The 24,962-nt window shown below is 45.2% G+C and overlaps 1 protein-coding gene across 1 annotated transcript in view; it reads right to left on the bottom strand.

The window, feature by feature from the left end:
• The window catches only part of LOC126106211 (neurogenic locus notch homolog protein 2-like), a 55,822-nt gene that overhangs the window by 21,398 nt on the left and 9,462 nt on the right, over positions 1-24,962 (bottom strand). The window contains exons 2-3 of the mRNA XM_049912442.1: positions 14,514-14,665; positions 343-919 (exon numbers count right to left, since the gene is read on the bottom strand). Of these exons, the coding sequence (XP_049768399.1) occupies positions 343-919; positions 14,514-14,601 (665 nt within the window). The 5' untranslated portion in view covers positions 14,602-14,665. The remainder of the gene's footprint in view (positions 1-342; positions 920-14,513; positions 14,666-24,962) is intronic.

Genomic DNA, 24,962 nt, shown 5'->3' with positions numbered 1-24,962 from the left:
AGTCCCAATTTTTGCACAGTCCAATTTTTACCCAATCCAATCTAGTGACTGTCACGAATGATGACAATGATGATGAAACAATGAGGACAACACAAACACCCAGTCCCCGGGCAGAGAAAATCGGCAATCCGGCCAGGAATCGAACCCGGGACCCTCCAATCCGGAGGCAGCGATGCTAGCCACTAGACCACGAGCTGCGGACTGAGATGTCGATAAAACCGTAATGATCTATGGTGGTGTATTTGAGAGGACTGGCTCATCTGGGGAAACTTAGTAGCAAAAACTGTAGGTATGGAAATGCACACATCTGTAAAACTGCAGAAGAGTGGCTTGGATGCTTACTCGGTCTCGTTTGACGGACGAGACAGCAGCCGAATCACTTCGAGCAAGTCCTCGGGGTGGCTTCGCGTCGCCTCTACCCAACCTCGGGTGGCCACCACGCGGAGCAGGTGGGCCTTTACGAAGGCCACGACGGCCTGCCTGTGGCTGTCAGTGCCGTGCCTGACTGCGACCACAGCTGCGGCCGCCGCAGTCTCCACGGACAGCTGCGCGGCCACCTGCTGCTCGCAGGCAGACTTGAGAGCCGGCAAGCCGAACTTGTCAGCGGCGGCAAGCAGCTGGGGGGCCGTGCCGCGCAGCTGGGGGGCCCGGAGGGTGTAGCAGTAGGCCACGAGGTGGCGCAGCGCCGGGCCCTCCACGTCCGCGACGCTGACCTGGCCGCCGCTGGCCTTCGGCGCGTCGTGGGCAAAAATGGCGGCTAGCACGGGGCTCCTGGCGGCGAGGACAGCCCTGTGCGCCACCAGCCGCGTCTCGCCCGCCACCAGAGTCACCACAGCGCCGCTACTCGCGTCCAGCAGGGCAGCCAGGTCCGCGGCCGCCGTCTCCCCGTCCTCACCGACTGCTGACACGGTGGACGAGTCTGAAACACGGCGTCACTGAGCAGCTCTCTTCCCTTAAGGGACACACATGTCCGGACCGTGTCCGTACCGAGACACGTCCGAGTATCGGCCGTCATCCGGATGACACGTCAAAGGTCCGGAGCCGGGCCAGGCGGGATTCCCCGTGTTTAACTTTTCAGTGACGGACACGGCCTGACGGTAGAACTGTCTTGTGAGCTGTGCAACTGCGCAAGACTGTTCTGTGTACAAAACACGGATGTGGAACGACTAATAGAAGAAGTTCGTAAGTTTCCTGTTCTTTACGATCAGTGAAGTGAAAACTACAGGAATATCGAGTACAAAGACAGACTTTGGAAGACAATTGCAACAGATCTACAAGCCAAAGCTAAGAAAAATACTATACAAGTTTTAATACCCGAAAGATATTTATTTACTTTTTATTTTACAAACAGATGTTTGGTTTATGTCATCGTTAGACCGCCAAGGTGACATGTTCTTCCCATTCCACAGTCCCTTGTGGATAATTCAGGCGTTTTTTGAGTTGTTCTCGTACAGCAAATGCAGCGTCTGTTGATATCCCACGAATTCGAGGTACGTTTCGAAGATTTGATGATCTTCCGGATCCCTAAGCAGTTTCCTTTTGATCCATCATCTGTTCGGGCACCCTATAACCTTCCATTTTTCGAATAAAGTTGTACAGTACACACGCAGCCGTCACAATCATTATAAGGTTATTAGGATCTCCCTGAAGAATTCATCTAAATATTCGAAATGTCTGTTGCAATATACTGAATGCATTTTCGGATGTTCTTCTTGCCCGACTCAAACGATAAATTAAAAATAGCCTTGTCATTTGTTAGGTTCCTGCCGAGATATGGTCCCATCAAGTATGTTTTCAGAGGAAAAGCTTCATCACCTACAATTACCATTGGAAGTTCAACATCAGTTCCGGGTAAAGTTTTACTCTTTGAGACTTAAGCGTATTGTTTTCCAATGACTTTCCAAGGTTTGAATTTACTAGAATGCCTCCATCAGAGTTTTTTCCGTACGCTCCCCGTACATGGGTCAACCAGAGCAAGAAGCACAATGTAATATGTTTTTTTGTAATTCCAATAGAGACTTCCTGAGTTGTTTGGAGCCTGTATTGTTACGTGCTTTCCATCTAGCCCCAATTCACTATTACGAAAATTAGTGAACATGTTTTACAGCTTTCACAAACAGAAACACAGATCACCGCGTCCGAGTCACTACAAGGAACAACAGAGACACGGGCGTGCCCCGGCCATGCGTGGCCCCTGCAGGAACAGACCGGAGCACGGCCGTCGCTCGTCCGACGCTCGGCCCTGACACGGCCCGGACGTGTGTGCCCCGACCTTTACACAGTGCCGTCTGCACCTGCTCGAGCCACAGGCAGATCAACATCTAGCAAAAGTTGCTCAGTGCTGTAAGTGTGTGATATCTTTTCTATGTCTCAAACAGGTGGCAGAGGTGAACAGCTGCAAAATCTTAAACTAAACCGTTTATTGTACTGTATTTACTGCTTGTTTGCTCGAAAAGCTCTAGGTTTCCTGAATGAGATTTTCACTCTGCAGCGTAGTGTGCGCTGATATGAAACTTCCTGGCAGATTAAAACTGTGTGCCGGACCGAGGCTCGAACTCGGGACCATTGCCTCTTGTGGGCAAGTGCTCAACCAACTGAGCTACCCGAGCACGACTCACGCCCCGTCCTCACAGCCGTACTTCTGCCAGTACCTCGTCTCCTACCTTCGAAACTTTACAGAAGCTCTCATGGTTGAGCGCTTGCCCGTGAAAGGCAAGATTCCATCGCAACGAAAAACGCCTTTCTTTTAATGATGTCCAGCCCAAATCCTGTATCATTTCAGTGATACTCTCTCCCATATTTCGCAATAATACAAAACGTGCTGCCCTTCTTTTGAACTTTTTCGATGTACTCCATCAACCCTATCTGGTAAGGATCCCACACCACACAGCTGCTTTCTAAAAGAGGAAGTACAAGCGTAATGTAGGCAGTCTCCTTAGTAAATCTGTTACATTTTCCAAGTGTTCTGCCAATAAAACGCAGTCTTTAGTTAGACTTCCCCACAACATTTTCCATGTGTTCCTTCCAATTTAAGTTGTTCGTAATTGTAATACCTAGGTATTTAGTTGAATCTGCGGCCTTTAGATTTGACTGATTTATCATGTAACCAAAGTTTAATGAATTCCTTTTAGCACTCATGTGGTTGACCTCACACTTTTGTTATTTGGGGTGAAGTGCCAATTTTTGCACCATTCACAGGCATCCCATGATGCCTTTCCACAGTTCACACGGCTCTCCCCATCAGAGGTTCGAGTCCTCCCTCGGGGATGGGTGTGTGTGTTGTCCTTAGTGTAAGTTAAATTAAGAAGTGTGTAATGCTAGGGACCAATGATCTCAGGCGGCCGCGGTGGCCGAGCGGTTCTAGGCGCTTCAGTTTGGAACCGCGTGACTGCTACAGTCGCAGGTTCGAATCCTGCCTCCGGCATGGGTGTGTGTGATGTCCTTAGGTTAGTTAGGTTTAAGTAGTTCTAAGTTCTAGGGGACTGATGACCTCAGAAGTTAAGTCCCATAGTGCTCAGAGCCATTTGAACCATTTTTTGAACCAATGATCTCAGCATTTTGGCCCCATAGGAACATGCCACACATTTCCAAAAATTTTTTCACTTCTCTGTTATATTCTCTGTAATTCTTGCTCCAGTTCACACTCAACATCTAAAATGTCGCGCTTATTCTTTAAATAAGACTTTAAATCACTGTTGTCTTATTGTACTTACTTTATATCAGACAACACCAGTAGTTGGAATATTCATCTCAATAGATTAATCTCAACTAATTTTGTAAAACCTGAGGAACCATAAGCGTCCATCCACAAAAATTCGAACATCTTCAAACGCGAAAATTACAGAACGCTCGGTCTAGTTGTGAATGCATCCTAAAACAATAATTTCGATTGTCCTCAAAAAATGACTTGTGTGTGGGCGTGCATTATCGTGTTTGAGCAAGATTTCTGATAGGTTCTTGTCCGATCGAATACGTCCGAAACTGTTCTTGAGTTTATTCAGAGTCCTCACGTATGCCTCTGAATTGATGGTTGACCCTCTTGGCATCACATGCGCGAGAATGTCATCACAATGTCACCATGACTTTTTTGGCAGAGGGGGTTATCTTGAATTTTCTTCTTTTGTGGTGAATAAAGATGATGCCAATCATGAACTACCTTCCTGTTTCCGGTGCAAAGTGGTGCACCCAGCTTTCGTCCCCCAAAACGATCCGTGACAGGAAAGCTTCTCTGTCGGTCTCAAAACGCTCCACCAATGCAGATGAAATGGCCTTTCTGTGAATCTTGTAGTCCGCTGTGAGCATTCGTGGAACCCATCGTGAGCACCTCTTTGAATATCCGAGAGTCTCGATCATTTCAGACGCACTTCCAATGATGGCCGACAACTGTAGAGGAAATTGTCGAGTTGAGATGCGCCGGTTGGCACGAATAATGGCATCCGCACGATTCAGCACGTCTGGAGCAGTGGCTGTGACAGGACGTCCCGAGCGTGGCTGATCTGTTTCTTCATTTCCCGAGACTGTAACTTTCTTTACCTGTCGCCCAACTGTACTCAAGATGTTCAAATGTTTGTGAATTCCTAAGCGACCAAGCTGCTGAGCTCATCTATTGCTAGACTTACACACTACTGAAACTAATTTAAACTAATTTATGCTAAGAACAACACATATACCCACGCCCGAGGGAGGACTTGAACCTTCGGCTGGAGGGGCCGCGCAATGCGTGAAACCGCGCAGTATGAATACTGCGTGGCAACTGTACCCCATCAACTGCAGCATCGTCATATACTGCACACAAATGTTTTTGGATATTCACTATGGTTTTATTTTCCTATACACAAGAATTCAATAACAGCACGCTGCATGTAAAATGTGTGTGAAATCTTATGGGACTTAACTGCTAAGGTCATCAGTCCCTAAGCTTACACACTACTTAACCTAAATTATCCTAACGACAAACACACACACCCATACCCGAGGGAGGACTCGAACCTCCGGCGGGACCAGCCGCACAGTCCATGACTGCAGCGCCTTAGACCACGCTGCATGTAACGTGAGTCGTATGTAGATGCCACTTTGACGCTGTAGTACGGCTCTACCACCTGCCACAACGGTGCGAAATTTCACCGGCGCACAGAACAAACATCAAATGTGAAGAACCAACAAGGACGTTGGTCTATGTTTATTAATAGCTTTTTTTAAAAAATGTGGGGCATTACTTATTGAACAACCTTCGTAGCTATAGCGGGGCTCAGTAAAGGACAATGGAAGGAAAGATTTCTGCTCAGATGAATGTAGGATACGTCAACTGCAGTAGAAAATGGTATAGCTGAAGCAGGACTCACTACAAACAAGAAGTTAGGGCAGAGAGTGAACTGCTGTGAGCAGTTGAGAGACAGGACTTTCATCAGAGTCGACAGTGATCTGGGGACGCTAACAACGATAGTTCAGCTATACGTGTCGACATCACTGGCAGAAGATGAAGACGTGGAGAGAGTCTAAGAGGATACTGAACGGGTAACTGCGTGTCTGAAGGACCATGAAACATTTATAACAGAGCGGGATTAGAGCGAAGTACTACGAGTATATGAAGGAACGGGAGACAGACTTACACAAGGATACGGGTTTGTTGGCAGAAATGAGAGCAGAGGTAAGACCAACTGAGTTCTGCAATAAAATTCAATCAGTAACTGTAAGTACAGAAGACAGACATGTATACTGGGGGAGGCCCTGGAGGCACGGGCAGACACCAGCCGGATTACGTCACTGTGGGGCAGTAATTTCGAATCAGTTATTGGCCTGTAAGGCATAGTCAGGAGCAGATGGACTCAGACCACAATTTAGTAATCATGAAGAGTAGGCTGAAGTTTAACAGAAACATCAGCACCAATCAATGCGTGAAGAAGTGATATCCCGACACATCATAATCAGCGTTTGAACCTCACTGAGACAATAAACGCATTGTTTCTCCTGAGTACCTCTCGGGTTTCGCAAGACGACCACACGAAAAGTACAGGGTTATTACAAATGATTGAAGCGATTCCACAGCTCTACAATAACTTTATTATTTGAGATATTTTCACAATGCTTTGCACACACATACAAAAACTCAAAAAGCTTTTTAGGCATTCACAAATGTTCGATATGTGCCCCTTTAATGATTCGGCAGACATCAAGCCGGTAATCAAGTTCCTCCCACACTCGGCGCAGCATGTCCCCGTCAATGAGTTCGAAAGCATTGTTGATGCGAGCTCGCAGTTCTGGCACGTTTCTTGGTAGAGGAGGTTTAAACACTGAATCTTTCACATAACCCCACAGAAAGAAATCGCATGGGGTTACGTCGGGAGAGCGTGGAGGCCATGAGATGAATTGCTGATTATGATCTCCACCACGACCGATCCATCGGTTTTCCAATCTCCTGTTTAAGAAATGTCGAACTGGCATTCTGCTTTAGCCTTTTCCGAAAGATTTTCCAAACCGTCGGCTGTGGTACGTTTAGCTCCCTGCTTGCTTTATTCGTCGACTTCCGCGGGCTACGCGTGAAACTTGCCCGCACGCGTTCAACCGTTTCTTCGCTCACTGCAGGCCGACCCGTTGGTTTCCCCTTACAGAGGCATCCAGAAGCTTTAAACTGCGCATACTATCGCCGAATGGAGCTAGCAGTTGGTGGATCTTTGTTGAACTTCGTCCTGAAGTGTCGTTGCACTGTTATGACTGAATGATGTGAGTGCATTTCAAGCACGACATACGCTTTCTCGGCTCCTGTCGCCATTTTGTCTCACTGCGTTCTCGAGCGCTCTGGCGGCAGAAACCTGAAGTGCGGCTTCAGCCGAACAAAACTTTATGAGTTTTTCTACGTATCTGTAGTGTGTCGTGACCATACGTCAATGAATGGAGCTACAGTGAATTTATGAAATCGTTTCAATCATTTGTAATAGCCCTGTACAACACCTATGTGGACCTCCGATTACCGACTCGTCTCGATTCTTAATATCTTTTCAAAATTAATCGAATGACTAATTCATACGAGAAGAATGTTTTGTAATAATTAATGAAAAAGACAGTTTGGCTTTCCTAAGGATGTTCGTCTTTACAGCTGTGAATGATACCTCAGAGAGCCTGACCAGAGATTGGTTGGCAGTAGGTACATGCTGTGATTTGACTGGCGCTCTGTGTTGGTCACGAACTGCCACTAGCAAACGCTCAACACTATAGCGTCAGTGGCTCATCAGCTACACTTCTGACATCACGTCTCGCTGAAACCGACGCTATGTGGCATCAGACAAGGGAGTTATGTATTTTTGTGTTCCGTCGTGTCTTCCCTTTTGTTTCCAATTTCTGGTAGCAACCCACTCACAGCAACATTATGAAACTGTGAATTCAATTATTTCTTTACAGATGAGACCAATATGGTGATTAAAAATGTGTCAGATGCGTGCACCAGTAACTTCCTTTCCCTGTTTTCCATCATGTTAACTGTAAGCTCCCTTTCAACCAACATAAGTCACATCAACGACATTCAGTTTCTCCCTGGCAAGAAAAATCTAGAAGAACTTACGTACCGTAAGGTCATCGCAAAAAGTTCATCAGGTTAAAAACAAAACAGGAAACAAATCATACTTAACATTCTGAACAAGTTAGATGATGGATTTTGGTTTTTCATAGATTTTATATCGTTAGTGATCATTGAGTCATAAAGTGTGCATTCCACTGTGTGGTGTTTAAATAATTTTTAAGGAAAAACTTTCTTTTTCAAATAATCTTCATTATGTAGAAAATAGTGAGTAGAATAATTTGTAAAATAAGTCCAAGGACCTCTTGGTGCGAATCGTGTAGACAGTTGAGAATTAATAAATGAAAAGCAGCAGTTTGCTTTTGTTCTATAAAAGAACAGATAAACAAAAGCAAACTGGTGCTTTTCATTTATTATAATGCAGTTCTGCCAAGAATCGACGGAAGATTCTGTTAACAGTTGAGAAATTTTCACATTGTTTCACAGTTTATCAGGATTGTTGTCACGAACTCTGATGTATATGAAAGCAAAAGTACACGTGAGCCACAGTAACGGCATATACTACAGACACGAAAATCTGCTAATGGTGAAAGAAGACTTTAGATGTAATGGTACCACAATTCTGTACCGACTGGACTCAAATGTGTCAGAAACAGAGAAGGCATTACCTAAATACAACTCTTCCTGTATGATAGCTTCTTGTACTCCATTCGTGAATTTGTAAACACGAGTGCAAAATACCCCCCCCCCCCCCCCCGCCCCATGAACCATGGACCTTGCCGTTGGTGGGGAGGCTTGCGTGCCTCAGCGATACAGACTGCCGTACCGCAGGTGCAACCACAGCGGAGGGGTATCTGTTGAGAGGCCAGACAAACGCATGGTCCCTGAAGCGGGGCAGCGGCCTTTACAGTAGTTGCAATGGTGACAGTCTGGATGATTGACTGATATGATCTTGTAACACTAACCAAAACGGCCTTGTTGTGCTTGTACTGCGAACCCCTGAAAGCAAGGGGAAACTACAGCTGTAATTTTTCCCGAGGGCATCCAGCTTTACCATATGGTAAAATGATGGTGGCGTCCTCTTGGGTAAAATATTCCGGAGGTAAAATAGTCCCCCATTCGGATCTCCGGGCGGGGACTACTCAAGAGGACGTCGTTATCAGGAGAAAGAAAACAGGCGTTCTATGGATCTGAGCATGGAATGTCAGATCGCTTAATCGGACAGGTAGGTTAGAAAATTTAAAAAGGGAAATGGATTAGGTTAAAGTTAGATATAGTGGGAATTAGTAGAGTTCGGTGGCAGGAGGAACAAGACTTTTGGTCAGGTGAATACAAGGTCATATATGAAAATCAAATAGGGGTAATGTAGGAGTAGGTTTAATAATGAATAAAAAAAATAGGAGTGCGTGTAAGCAACTACAAACAGCATAATGAACGCATTTATTGTGGGCAAGATAGACGCGAAGCCCACGCCTACTACAGTAGTACAAGTTTATATGCCAACTAGCTCTGCCGATCACAAAGAAATTGATGAAATGTATGAGATAAAAGAAATTATTCAGATAGTGAAGGGAGACGAAAATTTAATAGTCGTGGGTGACTGGAATTCGATGGTAGGAAAAGGGAGAGAAGAAAACGTAGTAGGTGAATATGGATTGGAGGTAAGAAATGAAAGAGGAAGCCGCCTGGTAGAATTTTGCACAGAGCATAACTTAATCATAGCTAACACCTCGTTCAAGAATCATGAAAGAAGGTTGTATACATGGAAGAAGACTGGAGATACTAGAAGGTATCAGATAGATTATATAATAGTAAGACAGAGATTCACGAACCAGGTTTTAAATTGTAAGACATTTCCAGGGGCAGATGTGGACTCTGACCACAATCTATTGGTTATGAATTGTAGATTAAAACTGAAGAAACTGCAAATAGGTGTGAATTTGAGGAGATGGGACCTGGATAAACTGAAAGAACCAGGGGTTGTAGAGGGTTTCAGGGAGAGCATAAGGGAACAATTGACAGGAATGGGTGAAAGAAATACGGTAGAAGAAGTATGGGTAGCTTTGAGGGATGAAGTAGTGAAGGCAGCAGAGGATAAAGCAGGTAAAAAGGCGAGGGCTAGTAGAAATCCTTGGGTAACAGAAGAAATATTGAATTTAATTGATGAAAGGAAAAGATATAAAAATGCAATAAATGAAGCAGGAAGTGCAAAATGGCTAAGCAGGGATGGCTAGAGGACAAATGTAAGGATGTAGAGGATTATCTCACTAGGGGTAAGATAGATATTGCCTACAGAAAAATTAAAGAGACCTTTGGAGAAAAAGAGAACCACTTGCATGAATATCAAGAGCTCAGATGGAAACCCAGTTAGGGCGATGTACTTGAGGACAATATTATTGAAATGGAAGAGGATGTAGATGAAGATGAAATGGGAGATACGATACTGCGTGAAGAGTTTGACAGAGCACTGAAAGACCTGAGTCGAAACAAGGCCCCGGGAGTAGACAACATTCCATTAGAAAAACTGACATTCTTGGGAGAGCCAGTCCTGACAAAACTCTACCATCTGGTGAGCAAAATATATGAGACTGGCGAATTACCATCAGACTTCAAGAAGAATATAATAATTCCAATCCCAAAGAAAGCAGGTGTTGACAGATGTGAAAATTACCGAACTATCAGTTTAATAAGTCACAGCTGCAAAATACTAATGCGAATTCTTTACAGACGAATGGAAAACTGGTAGAAGCCGACGTCGGGGAAGATCAGTTTGGATTCCGTAGAAATATTGGAACGCGTGAGACAATACTGACCCTACGACGTATCTTAGAAGAGAGATTAAGGAAAGGCAAACCTACGTATCTAGCATTTGTAGACTTAGAGAAAGCTTTTGACAGTGTTGACTGGAATACTCTCTTTCAAATTCTGAAGGTGGCAGGGGTAAAATACGGTGAGCGAAAAGCTATTTACAATTTGTACAGGAACCAGATAGCAGTTATAAGAGTCGAGAGGCATGAGAGGGAAGCAGTGGTTGGGAAGGGAGTGGGACAGGGTTGTAGCCTCTCCCCAATGTTGTTCAATCTGAATATTGAGCAAGCAGTAAAGGAAACAAAAGGAAAATTCGGAGTAGGTATTAAAACCCATGAAGGAGAAATAAAAACTTTGGGGTACGCCGATGACATTGTATTTATGTCAGAGACAGCACTGGACTTGGAAGAGCAGTTGAACGGAATGAACAGTGTCTTGAAAGGAGGATATAAGATGAACATCAACAAAAGCAAAACGAGGATAATGGAATGTAGTCGAATAAGTCGGGTGATGCTGAGGGAATTAGATTAGTAAATGAGACGCTTAAAATAGTAAAGGAGTTTTGCTATTTGTGGAGCAAAATAAAAAAGGACGGTCGAAGTAGAGAGGATAGACTGGCAATGGCAAGGAAAGCATTTCTGAAGAAGAGAACTTTGTTAACATCGAGTGCAGATTAAGTGCCAGGAAGTCGCGTATGAGAGTATTCGTATGGAGTGTAGCCATGTATGGAAGTGAAACATGGACGATAAATAGTTTGGACAAGATGAGAATAGAAGCTTTGTAAATGTGGTGCTACAGCAGAATGTTGAAGATTAGATGGGTAGATCACATAACTAATGAGGAGGTATTGAATAGAATTGGGGAGAAGAGGAGTTTGTGGCACAACTTGACTAAAAGAGGGGCTCGGTTGGTAGGACATGTTCTGAGGCATCAAGGTGTCACCAATTTAGTATTGGAGTGCAACGTGGAGGGTAAAAATCGTAGAGGGAGACCAAGAGATGACTACACTAAGCAGATTCAGAAGGATGTAGGTTGCGGTAGGTACTGGGTGATGAAGAAGCTTGCACAGGATAGAGTAGCATGGAGAGCTGCATCAAACCAGTCTCAGGACTGAAGACCACAACAACAACAACAACAACAGTGGAAAATAAATTATTGCCGTTATCAGCTTTGTATTTTCAATTTGGCTATGTAATTATTGTGTACTTAAGGTGCTTATTATGGAGTCAGTGCGTAGGTTATATATGTGCAACCGTAATGTTGGAAGAGTTCGCAATGCATGAATGTTAGCACTGCGTTCGTAAGACAGTAGCGTCTTCAGTGTTATTGTTTCCTGACGTTCTATACTGACATCGGTTGCACAAGTAATTCTCAGTGACGAGTTCGCTGTAATGATCTATGGAAATTGTATACAACAAGTAAGTAAATGTCATCTCAACTAGTGTAGTGTACAACATCAAAAGCAGTGATATACTGAAAGTGAATGATATTCTACAGTTCGGTCACATTTACAATGTGATTAGACTGTAGGCAAAGAAGCTGTTAAATCAAGAGGTAAGACTAACCTAATGAGATAAGTCAGCATCAAATGAATATCTTGAACCATAAAATGTCTCTAAGAAAAATGGAGAGTAAATACTTCTCAGGATTGTCTATTCTTAAACTATTGACTGTGACCGCATGATCAGATCCTAAAAAAGAAATTCCTATAAATCTCAATGAGAAAATATTGGACCTGTATTATATCACTTACTGCTGTCGTTGTTGTGGTCTTCAGTCCAAAGACTGGTTTGATGCAGCTCTCCATGATACTCTATCCTGTGCAAGTCTCTTCAGCTTCGAGTAACTACTGCAACCTACAACCTATTGGTCTCCCTCTATGATTTTTACCCGGCTCCCCCCCCCCCCCCTTGCTTTCCACTGGTACCAAACTGGTGATGCCTTGATGCCTCAGAATGTATCCTTGCAACCGATCCCTTCTTGTAGTCAAGTTGTCCACAAATTTCTCTTATCCCCAGCTCTATTCAGTACCTCCTCATCAGTTACGTGATCTACCCATCTAATCTACAGCATTCTTCTGTAGCACCAAATTTCAAAAGCTTAGTTCTCTTGTTGTCTAAACCATTTATTGTCCATGTTTCACTTCCATAGATTGCTACACTCCTTTCAAAATACTTTCACATAGGACTTCCTGACACTTAAATCTATACTCGATGTTAACGAATGCCTGTTCTTCAGAAACGCTTTTCTTGCCATTGCCAGTCTGCATTTTTTATCCTTCGTAGCTTAATTATCATTGGTTATTTATCTTCCTACATAGCAAAATCCATCTTCTGCTTGAAGTGTCTCGTTTCGTAATCTAATTCCCTCAGCATCACTTGACTTAATACGACTACATTCCATTATCCTCGTTATGCTTTTGTTGATGTTAATCTTATATCCTCCTCTGAAGGCACTGTCCATTCCGTTCATCTGATTACAATGCCATCGGCAAACCTCAAAGTTTTTACTTCTTCTCCATGGATTTTATGTCCTACTACAGATTTTTCTTTTGTTTCCTTTACTGCTTGGTCAACATTCAGGTTGCATAACATCAGTGATAGGTTACAACCCTGTCTCAGTCGCTTCCCCACCACTGCTTCCTTTTCGTGCCACTCGAATCTTATAACTGCTATCTGGTTTCTGTACAAATTGTAAATAGCCTTTCGCAGCCTCTATTTTACCCCTGCCCCCTTTAGAATTTCGAAGAGAGCATTCAGTCAACATTGTCAAAAGCTTCCTCTGATTATACAAATGCTTTAAACATATGTTCGCCTTTCCTTAACGTATCTACTATGAGAAGCTATACGGTCAGTATTGCCTCGTGGGTTCCTGCATTTGTCCTGAATACAAGCTGAGCTTCATTTACTATAAATCTGTTAATCATTATCATACCAGGATATATACTGAAGAGCCAAAGAAACTGCTACTAATATTGTAGATAGCCCCTGTGAGAACGCAGAGTTCTGAAGCAAGATTCTTACGTACGTGTCACTTGTCAGAATCGCATCTAGACTCCACTAACGTCGGAAGTAGTGCTGGAGGGAACTGACACTATGAATCCTGCAGGGGTGTCCATAAATCCGTAAGAGTACGAGGGATTGGAGATCTCTTCCGAACAGCGCGTCACAAGGCATCCCACATATGCCCAAAATGTTCATGTCTGGGGAGTTTGGTAGCAGTGGAAGTTAAACTCAGAATTGCGTTTCTGGAGCCACTCTTTAGCAATTCAAGACGTCTAGGGTGCCGCATTGTGCTGCTGGAACTGCCCAAATCCGTAGGAATGCACAATGGACATGAATGGATGCAAATGATGAGACAGGATGCTTACGTACGTTTCACTTGTCAGAGTCGCATGTAGACGTATCAGGGGTCCCAATAACTCCAACTGCACACGCTCTACACCGTTGCAGAGCCTCCAACAGCTTGAACAGACCCCTGCAGACATGCAGGATCTATGGACTCATAAGGTTGTCTGCATTCCCGTGCACGTCCATCCACTCGATATAATTTGAAACGAGACTTGTCCGACTAGTCAACATGTTTACAGTCATCAACAGTCCAATGTCGGTGCTGAAGGGCCCAGGCGAGGCGTAAGGCTTTGTGTCGTGCAGTCATCAAGGGTACACGAGTGGGCCTTCGGCTCCGAAAGCCCATATCGACGATGTGTAGTTGAATGGTTCGCACGCTGCCACTTGTTGGTGGTGCAGCATTGAAAACTGCAGCAATTTGTGATAGAGTTGCACTTTTGTCACTTTGAACGATTTTCTTCAGTCGTCGTTGGTCCCGTTCTTGTAGGATCTTTTGCCTGGCGCATCGATGTCGGAGATTTGAAGCTTTACTGCATTCCTGATATTCACTGTACACTCTCTAAATGGTCGTACGGGAAAATTCCCAAGTCATCGCTACCTCGGAGATGCTGTGTCCCATCGCTTATGCGCCGTCTATAACGTGACGTTCAAACTCACCTAAATCTTGCCATCATAGCAGCAGTAGCCGATCTAACATCTGCACCAGACATTTGTCTTATACAGGCTTTGCCGGTCGCAGTGCTGTATTCTGCCCGTTTACATATCTGTGTATTTGATTACGCACGCGTATAGCAGTTTCTTTGGCGCTTCAGTGTGTATCAATTGAAAAAAAGTAAATTTTTTACCTGTCGTGGACTTCGAGCCACTGCAGTCAGCTGCTATGGCTACTGCCATAAAGACGCAGATGAGCCAACTAGTGCTTCTGCAAGACATGATGGAGGAGAAAAAGTGTCTTCTCCGTCGAAATGTCTTCGGCACGTGCACGCTGTTGAGTCTCCTGTAATTTTATAAACACATACAATTACTTGCTTCAAATACTCTGAGCACTATGGGACTTAACTTCTGAGATCATCAGTCCCCTAGAACTTAGAACTACTTAAACCTAACTAACCTAAGGACATCATACACATCCATGCCCAAGACAGGATTCGAACCTGCGACCGTAGCGGTCGCGCGGTTCCAGACTGTAGCGCCTAGAACCGCCCGGCCATCCTGGCCGGCTACAATTACATGACTCATTTTATTTCAACAAGCTATAAAGGAAAGTGGCTAGTGTAAATTAATCTATCAAGCTAAAGTGGATAATATCTGTTTCAAAAATGAATTTTCACTTCGTATTGCCCAATACATAGTTTCTGCCTCAGCTAAGCCGTTTACCTCAAGTATTTCGGAAATGAAATGACATCGAATGAAATTGTCTTAAATGAAATTACGAGCTGATGTGTTTTACTTAAAGCAGCAGCGAGCATTGAGCAGGCAAGAACAGCGCAAAGTGGTGGGGGAAACTACGGCCTGAGGCATATACTGGCAGCTACAGAGAGCTGATTCTAGTACGACTGTTGCCGCCCTCTAAACACACAGAAACAGAAACAAAGACACGACGGAAATTGTGTCGACGATACGAGCTTGTTTTGCAATAAATATGAGAAGAGTGACCAATATTTGTGATTATGGATATTGTGACAGGCAACAGAAAATTAATGGCTACTATTTTAACTGCCACAGAATATGGGGTATCACATGAAAACTGAGAGTTTGAGTAAAAACTATAGAAGTCACATTTCTTTTATATTAGTTAATCTAAAAGTACAGCCAATTTTATAACAGTATCGTAGGGGAAATGTGTCATTATTCTGAATTTGCCACGGCTGAATGTAATAGAAAGGCTGTATGAGTTATCCAGTTCCGTTACTAGCTATTCCAGATGATGAATATGGAAAGTTTAATGGTATTTAATCATTAGTTCATTGTTTATGCAAATGGGGATAGCTAAAATTGCTAAATAAAAATCAAATGCTACACGCTATGTGAAATCTAAAAGCACAAATGAGTGGAGGGAGGAGGTATGCTCTTTATAAGCTTGCCACATGTATTCGTATGACTTTATTTGTATATTGTATATTGAGCAAGAAGCAAAGGGAACAAAAGAAAAATTTGGAGTAGGAATTAAATTCCATGGAGAAGAAATAAAAACTTTGAGGTTTGCCGATGACATTGTGAATCTATCAGAGACATAAAAGGACCTGGAAGGGGAGTTGAACGGAATGGACAGTGTCTTGAAAAGAGGATATAAGATGAACATCGCAAAAGCAAAACGAGGATAATAGAATGTAGTCGAATTAAATCAGGTGATGCTCAGAGAATTAGATTAGAAAATGAGACACTTGAAGTAGAAGATGAGTTTTGCTACTTGGGGAGCAACATAACTGGTGATCGTCGAAGTAGAGAGGATATAAAGTATAGACTGGCAATGGCAAGGAAAGCTTGTCTGGAGAAGAGAAATTTGCTACATCGAGTATAGATTTACGGTAAGCATCAGGAAGTCTTTCCTGAAAGTATTTGTAGGTAGTGTAGCCATATGTGGAAGTGAAACAGTTTAGACAAGAAGAGAATAGAAGCTTTCGAAATGTGGTGCTACAGAAGAATGCCGAAAATTAGATGGGTAGGTCACGTACCTAATGAGGAGGTATTGAATAGAATTGGGAAGAAGAGGAATTTGCGGCACAACTTGATAGAAGTAGGGATCGGTTGGTAAGACATGTTCTGAGGCATCAAGGGATCACCAATTTAGTACTGGAGGGCAGCGTGGAGGGTAAAAATCGTAGAGGGAGACCAAGATTCAAATGGTTCAAATGGCTCTGATCACTATGTGACTTAACTACTGAGGTCATCAGTCCCCTAGAACTACTTAAACCTAACTAACCTAAGGACATCACACACATCCATGCCCGAGGCAGGATTCGAACCTGCGACCGTAGCGGTTGCGCGGTTCCAAACTGAAGCGCCTAGAACCGCTCGGCCACACCGGCCGGCCGGGAGACCAAGAGATGAATACACTAAGCAGAATCAGAAACATGCAGGCTGCAGTAGGTACTTGGGGATGAAGAAGTTTACATAGGATAGAGTAGCATGGAGAGCGGCATCAAACCAGTCCCTGGTCTGAAGACCACAACAACAACAACAACTTTACTTAGCGTACTTTCTCTGTGCTAAAAACCGAATGTGAGCACGATTCTCGTTCATATCTTACGTAATATTGTGTAGTTCACTCCTAGAGAGGCCACAAAATGACAATGATGAATGTAAAGTTATTGTAACGTGATGTATACTTGAGGAAAGCTTTAGTTCTGAGTGTTTCTCTCGGAATCAAACTGGGACGCAGCGGTGTGAGACGTGACGGAGGGCAGCGACAGGCGCAGACCGCCGTCCTCTCCGCTTTCCGTGTCTTCCCGTCGTTCGGGTGTCTCCTGGCGGCGAGCCATTGCGGGGAGCTGATGCGCGGTAATCCTGCAGGCAGTGTCTGGGCCGCGAGTTGACAGCAGCGCTTCCCGTGTGCGAAGCGTCGAACTTGGCGTAATTCGACTGAGCTCAGCCTCACATCGTCGCTTTCAGCAGGATTAGAAATACTCTCAACGCAGCCTCAGTGAGTGATTTTGAGCAGTTATTTGAAATTTAAATTTGCAATTGTGAGAAGCGACGCAGCAATGGGCGTAGACAGTTTTGCTACAACTGTTTGTCTCAGTGAGCGGTTTTGAGCAGTTATTTTTTTTTTTTTTTGGTCATCAGTCTACTGACTGGCCCGCCACCAATTCCTTTCCTGTGCTAACTGTGATGTCACCGTCAGACACCACACTTGCTAGGTGGTAGCCTTTAAATCGGCCGCGGTCCGTTAGTATACGTCGGACCCGCGTGTCGCCACTGTCAGTGATTGCAGACCGAGCGCCGCCACACGGCAGGTCTAGAGCGTCTTCCTAGCACTCGCCCAGTTGTACAGCCGACTTTGCTAGAGATGGTTCACTAACAAATTACGCTCTCATTTGCCGAGACGATAGTTAGCATAGCCTTCAGCTACGTCATTTGCTACGACCTAGCAAGGCGCCATTATACACTCCTGGAAATTGAAATAAGAACACCGTGAATTCATTTTCCCAGGAAGGGGAAACTTTATTGACACATTCCTGGGGTCAGATACATCACATGATCACACTGACAGAACCACAGGCACATAGATACAGGCAACAGAGCATGCACAATGTCGGCACTAGTACAGCAATGCAGGCTGCTATTCTCCCATGGAGACGATCGTAGAGATGCTGGATGTAGTCCTGTGGAACGGCTTGCCATGCCATTTCCACCTGGCGCCTCAGTTGGACCAGCGTTCGTGCTGGACGTGCAGACCGCGTGAGACGACGCTTCACCCAGTCCCAAACATGCTCAATGGGGGACAGATCCGGAGATCTTGCTGGCCAGGGTAGTTGACTTACACCTTCTAGAGCACGTTGGGTGGCACGGGATACATGCGGACGTGCATTGTCCTGTTGGAACAGCAAGTTCCCTTGCCGGTCTAGGAATGGTAGAACGATGGGTTCGATGACGGTTTGGATGTACCGTGCACTATTCAGTGTCCCCTCGACGATCACCAGTGGTGTACGGCCAGTGTAGGAGATCGCTCCCCACACCATGACGCCGGGTGTTGGCCCTGTGTGCCTCGGTCGTATGCAGTCCTGATTAAGGCGCTCACCTGCACGGCGCCAAACACGCATACGACCATCATTGGCACCAAGGCAGAAGCGACTCTCATCGCTGAAGACGACACGTCTCCATTCGTCCCTCCATTCACGCCTGTCGCGACTCCACTGGAGGTGGGCTGCACGATGTTGGGGCGTGAGCGGAAGACGGCCTAACGGTGTGCGGGACCGTAGCCCAGCTTCATGGAGACGGTTGCGAATGGTCCTCGCCGATACCCCAGGAGCAACAGTGTCCCTAATTTGCTGGGAAGTGGCAATGCGGTCCCCTACGGCACTGCGTAGGATCCTACGGTCTTGGCGTGCATCCGTGCGTCGCTGCGGTCCGGTCCCAGGTCGACGGGCACGTGCACCTTCCGCCGACCACTGGCGACAACATCGATGTACTGTGGAGACCTCACGCCCCACGTGTTGAGCAATTCGGCGGTACGTCCACCCGGCCTCCCGCATGCCCACTATACGCCCTCGCTCAAAGTCCGTCAACTGCACATACGGTTCACGTCCACGCTGTCGCGGCATGCTACCAGTGTTAAAGACTGCGATGGAGCTCCGTATGCCACGGTAGACTGGCTGACACTGACGGCGGCGGTGCACAAATGCTGCGCAGGTAGCGCCATTCGACGGCCAACACCGCGGTTCCTGGTGTGTCCGCTGTGCCGTGCGTGTGATCATTGCTTGTACAGCCCTCTCGCAGTGTCCGGAGCAAGTATGGTGGGTCTGACACACCGGTGTCAATGTGTTCTTTTTTCCATTTCCAGGAGTGTAATTTGCTATTTATCTTGTGATGCATGTACCGTCAGACCGATGTTCACCAATTATGGATTAAAGTTAAGTATTCCAGAAGCAACGTACCTTTCTTACTTGACGTATTCCAATCTCTGTCTTCCTCTACAGCTTTTGCCCTCTACCGCTCCCTCTAGTACCATGGAAGTCATTCCCTCATGTCTTAGCAGATGTCCTATCATCCTGTCCCTTCTCCTTATCAGTGTTTTCCACATATTCCTTTCCTCTCCGATTCTGCGTAGAACCCCCTCATTCCTTACCTTATCAGTCCACCTAATTTTCAACATTCGCCTATAGCACCACATCTCAAATGCTTCGATTCTCTTCTGTTCCGGTTTTCCCACAGTCCATGTTTCACTACCATACAATGCTGTACTCCAGACGTACATCCTCAAAATTTCTTAAGGCCGGTATTTGATATTAGTAGACTTCTCTCGGCCAGAAATGCCTTTTTTGCCATAGCGAGTCTGCTTTTGATGTCCTCCTTGCTCCGTCCGTCATTGGTTATTTTACTGCCTAGGTAGCAGAATTCCTTAACTTCATTGACTTCGTGACTATCAATCCTGATGTTAAGTTTCTCGCTGTTCTCATTTCTACTACTTCTCATTACTTTCGTCTTTCTCCGATTTACTCTCAAACCATACTGTGTACTCATTAGACCATTCCGTTCAGCAGATCATTTAATTCTTCTTCACTTTCACTCAGGATAGCAATGTCATCAGCGAATCGTATCATTGATATCCTTTGACCTTGTATTTTAATTCCACTCCTGAACCTTTCTTTTATTTCCATCATTGCTTCCTCGATGTACAGATTGAAGAGTAGGGGCGAAAGGCTACAGCCTTGTCTTACACCCTTCTTAATACGAGCACTTCGTTCTTGATCGTCCACTCTTGGTTGCTGTACATATTGTATATGACTCGTCTCTCCCTATAGCTTACTCCCACTTTTTTCAGAATCTCGATCAGCTTGCACCATTTTATATTGTCGAACGCTTGTTCCAGGTCGACAAATCCTATGAAAGTGTCTTGATTTTTCTTTGGCCTTGCTCCCATTATTAGCCGTAACGTCAGAATTGCCTCTCTCGTCCCTTTACTTTTCCTAAAGCCAAACTGATCGTCACCTAGCGCATTCTCAATTTTCTTTTCCATTCTTCTGTATATTATTCTTGTAAGCAGCTTCGATGCATGAGCTGTTAAGCTGATTGTGCGATAATTCTCGCAGTTGTCAGCTCTTGCCGCCTACGGAATTGTGTGGATGATGCTTTCCCGAAAGTCAGATGGTATATCGCCAGACTCATATATTCTACACACCAACGTGAATAGTCGTTTTGTTGCCACTTCCCCCAATGATTTTAGAAATTCTGATGGAATGTTATCTATCCCTTCTGCCATATTTGACCGTAAGTACTCCAAAGCTCTTTTAAATTCCGATTCTAATACTGGATCCCCTATCTCTTCTAAATCGACTCCTGTTTCTTCTTCTATCACATCAGACAAATCTTCACCCTCATAGAGGCTTTCAATGTATTCTTTCCACCTATCTGCTCTCTCCTCTGCATTTAACAGTGGAATTCCCGTTGCACTCTTAATGTTACCACCGTTGCTTTTAATGTCATCAAAGGTTGTTTTGACTTTCCTGTATGCTGAGTCTGTCCTTCCGACAATCATATCTTTTTCGATGTTTTCACATTTTTCCTGCAGCCATTTCGTCTTAGCTTCCCTGCACTTCCTATTTATTTCATTCCTCAGCGACTTGTATTTCTGTATTCCTGATTTTCCCGGAACATGTTTGTACTTCCTCCTTTCATCAATCAACTGAAGTATTTCTTCTGTTACCCATGGTTTCTTTGCAGCTACCTTCTTTGTACCTATGTTTTCCTTCCCAACTTATATGAAATTTAAATTTGCAATTGTGAGAAGCGACGCAGCAATGGACGTAGGCAGTTTTGCTACAACTGTTTGTGATTGATCGCGCCAAATATCTTCAGCATTTGCACGCTTTTGAGCAACCAGTAATTTTGTGAATTAATATAACTCATTTCCTCCCAACAAGATGTAAAGGAAAGTAGCTAGTGTAAATTATGTCTCAGTTTCCGGCGTCGTGTTAAATGCAGGAACAGTGCTTCTTGACAGAATGAGATTTTCACTCTGTAGTGGCGTGTGCGCTGATATGAAACTTCGTGGCAGATTAAAACTGTGTGCCGAACCGAGACTCAAACTCGGGACCTTTGCCTTTCGCGGGCAAGTGATCTACCAACTGAGCTACCCAAGCACGACTCACGCCCCGTCCTCACAGCTTTACTTCTGCCAGCACCTCGTCTCCTCCCTTCCAAACTTAACAGAAGCTTTCCTGCGAAACTTGCAGAACTAGCACTCCTGAAAGAAAGGATATTGCGGAGACATGGCTTAGCCACAGCCTGGGGGATGTTTCCAGAATGAGATTTTCACTCTGCAGCGGAGTGTGCGCTGATATGAAACTTCCTGGTAGATTAAAACTGTCTGCCCGACCGAGACTCGAACTCGGCACCTTTGCCTTTCGCGCGCAAATGCTCTACCATCTGAGCTACCGAAGCACGACTCACGCCCGGTACTCACAGCTTTACTTCTGCCAGCACCTCGTCTCCTCCCTTCCAAACTTAACAGAAGCTCTCCTGCGAACCTTGCAGAACTAACACTCCTGAAAGAAAGGATATTGCGGAGACATGGCTTAGCCACAGCCTGGGGGATGTTTTCAGAATGAGATTTTCACTCTGCAGCGGAGTGTGCATTGATATGAAACTTCCTGGCAGATTAAAACTGTTTGCCGGACCGAGACTCGAACTCGGGAGTCTCGGTCTCGGTCTCGGTCTGGTAAACAGTTTTAATGTGCAAGGAAGTTTCAGTGCTTCCTGAGTCTGGATGTTTTCAAGTGCACTTTCGTAGTGATATTTGCAGAATATCAATAAACATTTACTACATTCGAATTACAATAGTACTGCATTAGTAAACATTGCTATTTGTATCGGATGTATTAACTCAACTAATTTTTTAAATAATTCACTAACTAGCCTATAAATTGCTAGGGTGAATGATCATTTCGTATATGTAAACAAGTGCTTCATCAAAAATCAACGAAATACGTAGTTTTCTACTCTGGCAACATGAAGAAACGTTTCAATAATTGAACAAATTCGAAAGAAAAAGGTCTCCCTATGATAATGACGGAAGCTGAAAAAAGGAACTGAAATTTTTGCCACGGCCGGCACGCGAACCCAAATCTTCTTATTTACTAAGGCAGAGATGCTAACCATTACCCCACCACAGCGCTATGGCCAGCAGTTCTACACGAACTACTCAAGGACACTGCCCTCTCGAACACAAACTTCAGTTCATACCTTCATCTTAATTTCCCCGTACATTGCCACTATTGCCAGGGCTCTCCATAATTGGGATAGCACCCCGACATTGAACGTAATGGGAAAATCGTATACCGTAGCTGATCTTATAGAGATTTTCCCCGAGACATTTAAGTCTCATCTTTATCTACGATAATGGTGGACCTCTGTCGTTCGTCAGCAACACTGACCGTAGTGCTGCGGTGGTGTAATGTTTGGCATTTCTGTCTAATAAGCACAGTTCCGCTTCGAGTGCCGGGCACGAAGGTTCTTGTTTATTTCACTTGCCGCAGCGTCGCTTGTGTGAAGTTTTTCTCGTTGGTGTTGTTCTGTCTGCCGAGTGAGTCCTAGCGTCTCCAATCCGCCACACTGTCTCTTTGTGTTAAAAAAAAAAAAAAAAAAAAAAAAATGTGAAATCGTATGGGACTTAACTGCTAAGGTCATCAGTCCCTAAGCTTGCACACTACTGAACCTAAGGACAAACACACACACCCATGCTTGAGGGAGGACTCGAACCTCCGCCGGGACCAGCCGCACAGTCCATGACTGTAGCGCCTTAAACCGCTCGGCTAATCCTGCGCGGCAAACTCCTTTTTTGTACGCTGCCACGGCGTCAGTTTTTTTCAGTCCGTCTTTGATGGGTTTTGTGATGTCGGGACGTAGTACCACTGGCTGTACCCCCCGCTCCCCCACCCCCAATAATATGGCTGCTCTACCACAGCACGAACAGCTGTATCTTTGCCAGATCAGTTCTCTGTAGTACGCGCTCTTTGCTTGACGCATTGCGCATACGCTGTGAGAATAAAAGTATTCATAGTAAGTGACAGAAGTGCGAGTGATGGTTTATTGTCGTAGTTACCACGCCCGGCCCCACTACCTACAGTGACATCTAAATACACGCTAGGTATGAAAAATCGCAAATTTTCTTGTACTGTTTCTACAAATAGCGAATTTTCGCGGACAAGTGGCTGACCATTACGAAATCAACGCTTTTGTTGTTTGTTGGCTGTCAGTAGTGCTGCCCTTTTCGTGGTGTCAGCTGCGCCTCACAAGTGGTAAAGGTCGCGCAGAGGACCGCGACCTGCAGATGTGCAGTGGGCAGGGCACGCGTGGGGCTGCGGCAGCCGCCGTAGGGGAAGTGCCGCTCTAAACTCTAGCCTGGGCTCACATTTTCTGTGAATGTTAAGGCGGGCGGGGGGGGGGGGGGGGGGCTCCGTGCCCACAGCTGCAACTTGACCATTCCAAGGAATCTACTACACTACTGGTCATTAAAATTGCTACACCAAGAAGAAATGCAGATGAGAAACGGGTATTCATTGGACAAATATATTATACTGGAACTGACATGTGGTTACATTTTCTCGCAATTTGGGTGCATAGATCCTGAGAAATCAGTACCCGGAACAACCACCTCTGGCCGTAATAACGGCCTTCATACGCCTGGGCATTGAGTCAAACAAAGCTTGGATGGTGTGTACAGGTACAGCTGCCCATGCAGTGTCAACACGATAGAACAGTTCATCAAGAGTAGTGACTGGCGTATTGTGACGGGTCAGTTGCTCGGCCACCATTGACGTTTTCAATTGGTGAGAGATCTGGAGCACGTGCTGGCCAGGGCAGCAGTCGAATATTTTCTGTATCCAGAAAGGCCCGTACAGGACCTGCAACATGAGGTCGTGCATTATCCTGCTGAAATGTAGGGTTTCGCAGGGATCGAATGAAGCGTAGAGCCACGGGTCGTAACACATCCGAAATGTAACGTCCACTGTTCAAAGTGCCGTCAATGCGAACAAGAGGCGACCGAGACGTGTAACCAATGGCACCCCATACCATGACGCCGGCTGATACGACATTATGGCGATGACGAATACACGCTTCCAATGTGCGTTCACGGCGATATCGGATGCGACCATCGTGATGCTGTAAACAGAACCTGGATTCATCCGAAAAAATGACGTTTTGCCATTCGTGCACCCAGGTTCGTCGAGTACACCATCGCAGGCGCTCCTGTCTGTGATGTAGCGTCAAGGGTAACCGCAGCCATGGTCTCCGAGCTGATAGTCCATGCTGCTGCAAACGTCGTCAAACTGTCTGTGGAGATGGTTGTTGTCTTTCAAACGTCCCCATCTGTTCACTCAGGGATCGAGCCGTGGCTGCACGATCCGTTAGAGCCATGCGGATAAGATGCCTGTCATATGGACTGCTAGTGATACGAGGCCGTTGGGATCCAGCACGGCGTTCCTTATTACCCTCCTGAACCCACCGATTCCATATTCTGCTAACAGTCATTGGATGTCGACCAATGCGAGCAGCAATGTCGCGATGCGATAAACCGCAATCACCACGGGCTACAACCCGACCTTTATCAAAGTCGGAAACGTGATGGTACG

Source organism: Schistocerca cancellata, chromosome 10 (assembly GCF_023864275.1).
Source record: "Schistocerca cancellata isolate TAMUIC-IGC-003103 chromosome 10, iqSchCanc2.1, whole genome shotgun sequence".
Taxonomy (NCBI): Eukaryota; Metazoa; Arthropoda; class Insecta; order Orthoptera; family Acrididae; genus Schistocerca; species Schistocerca cancellata.
The sequence above is the reverse complement of the archived record's forward strand: the minus strand, read 5'-3'. Positions and strand labels throughout refer to the sequence as shown.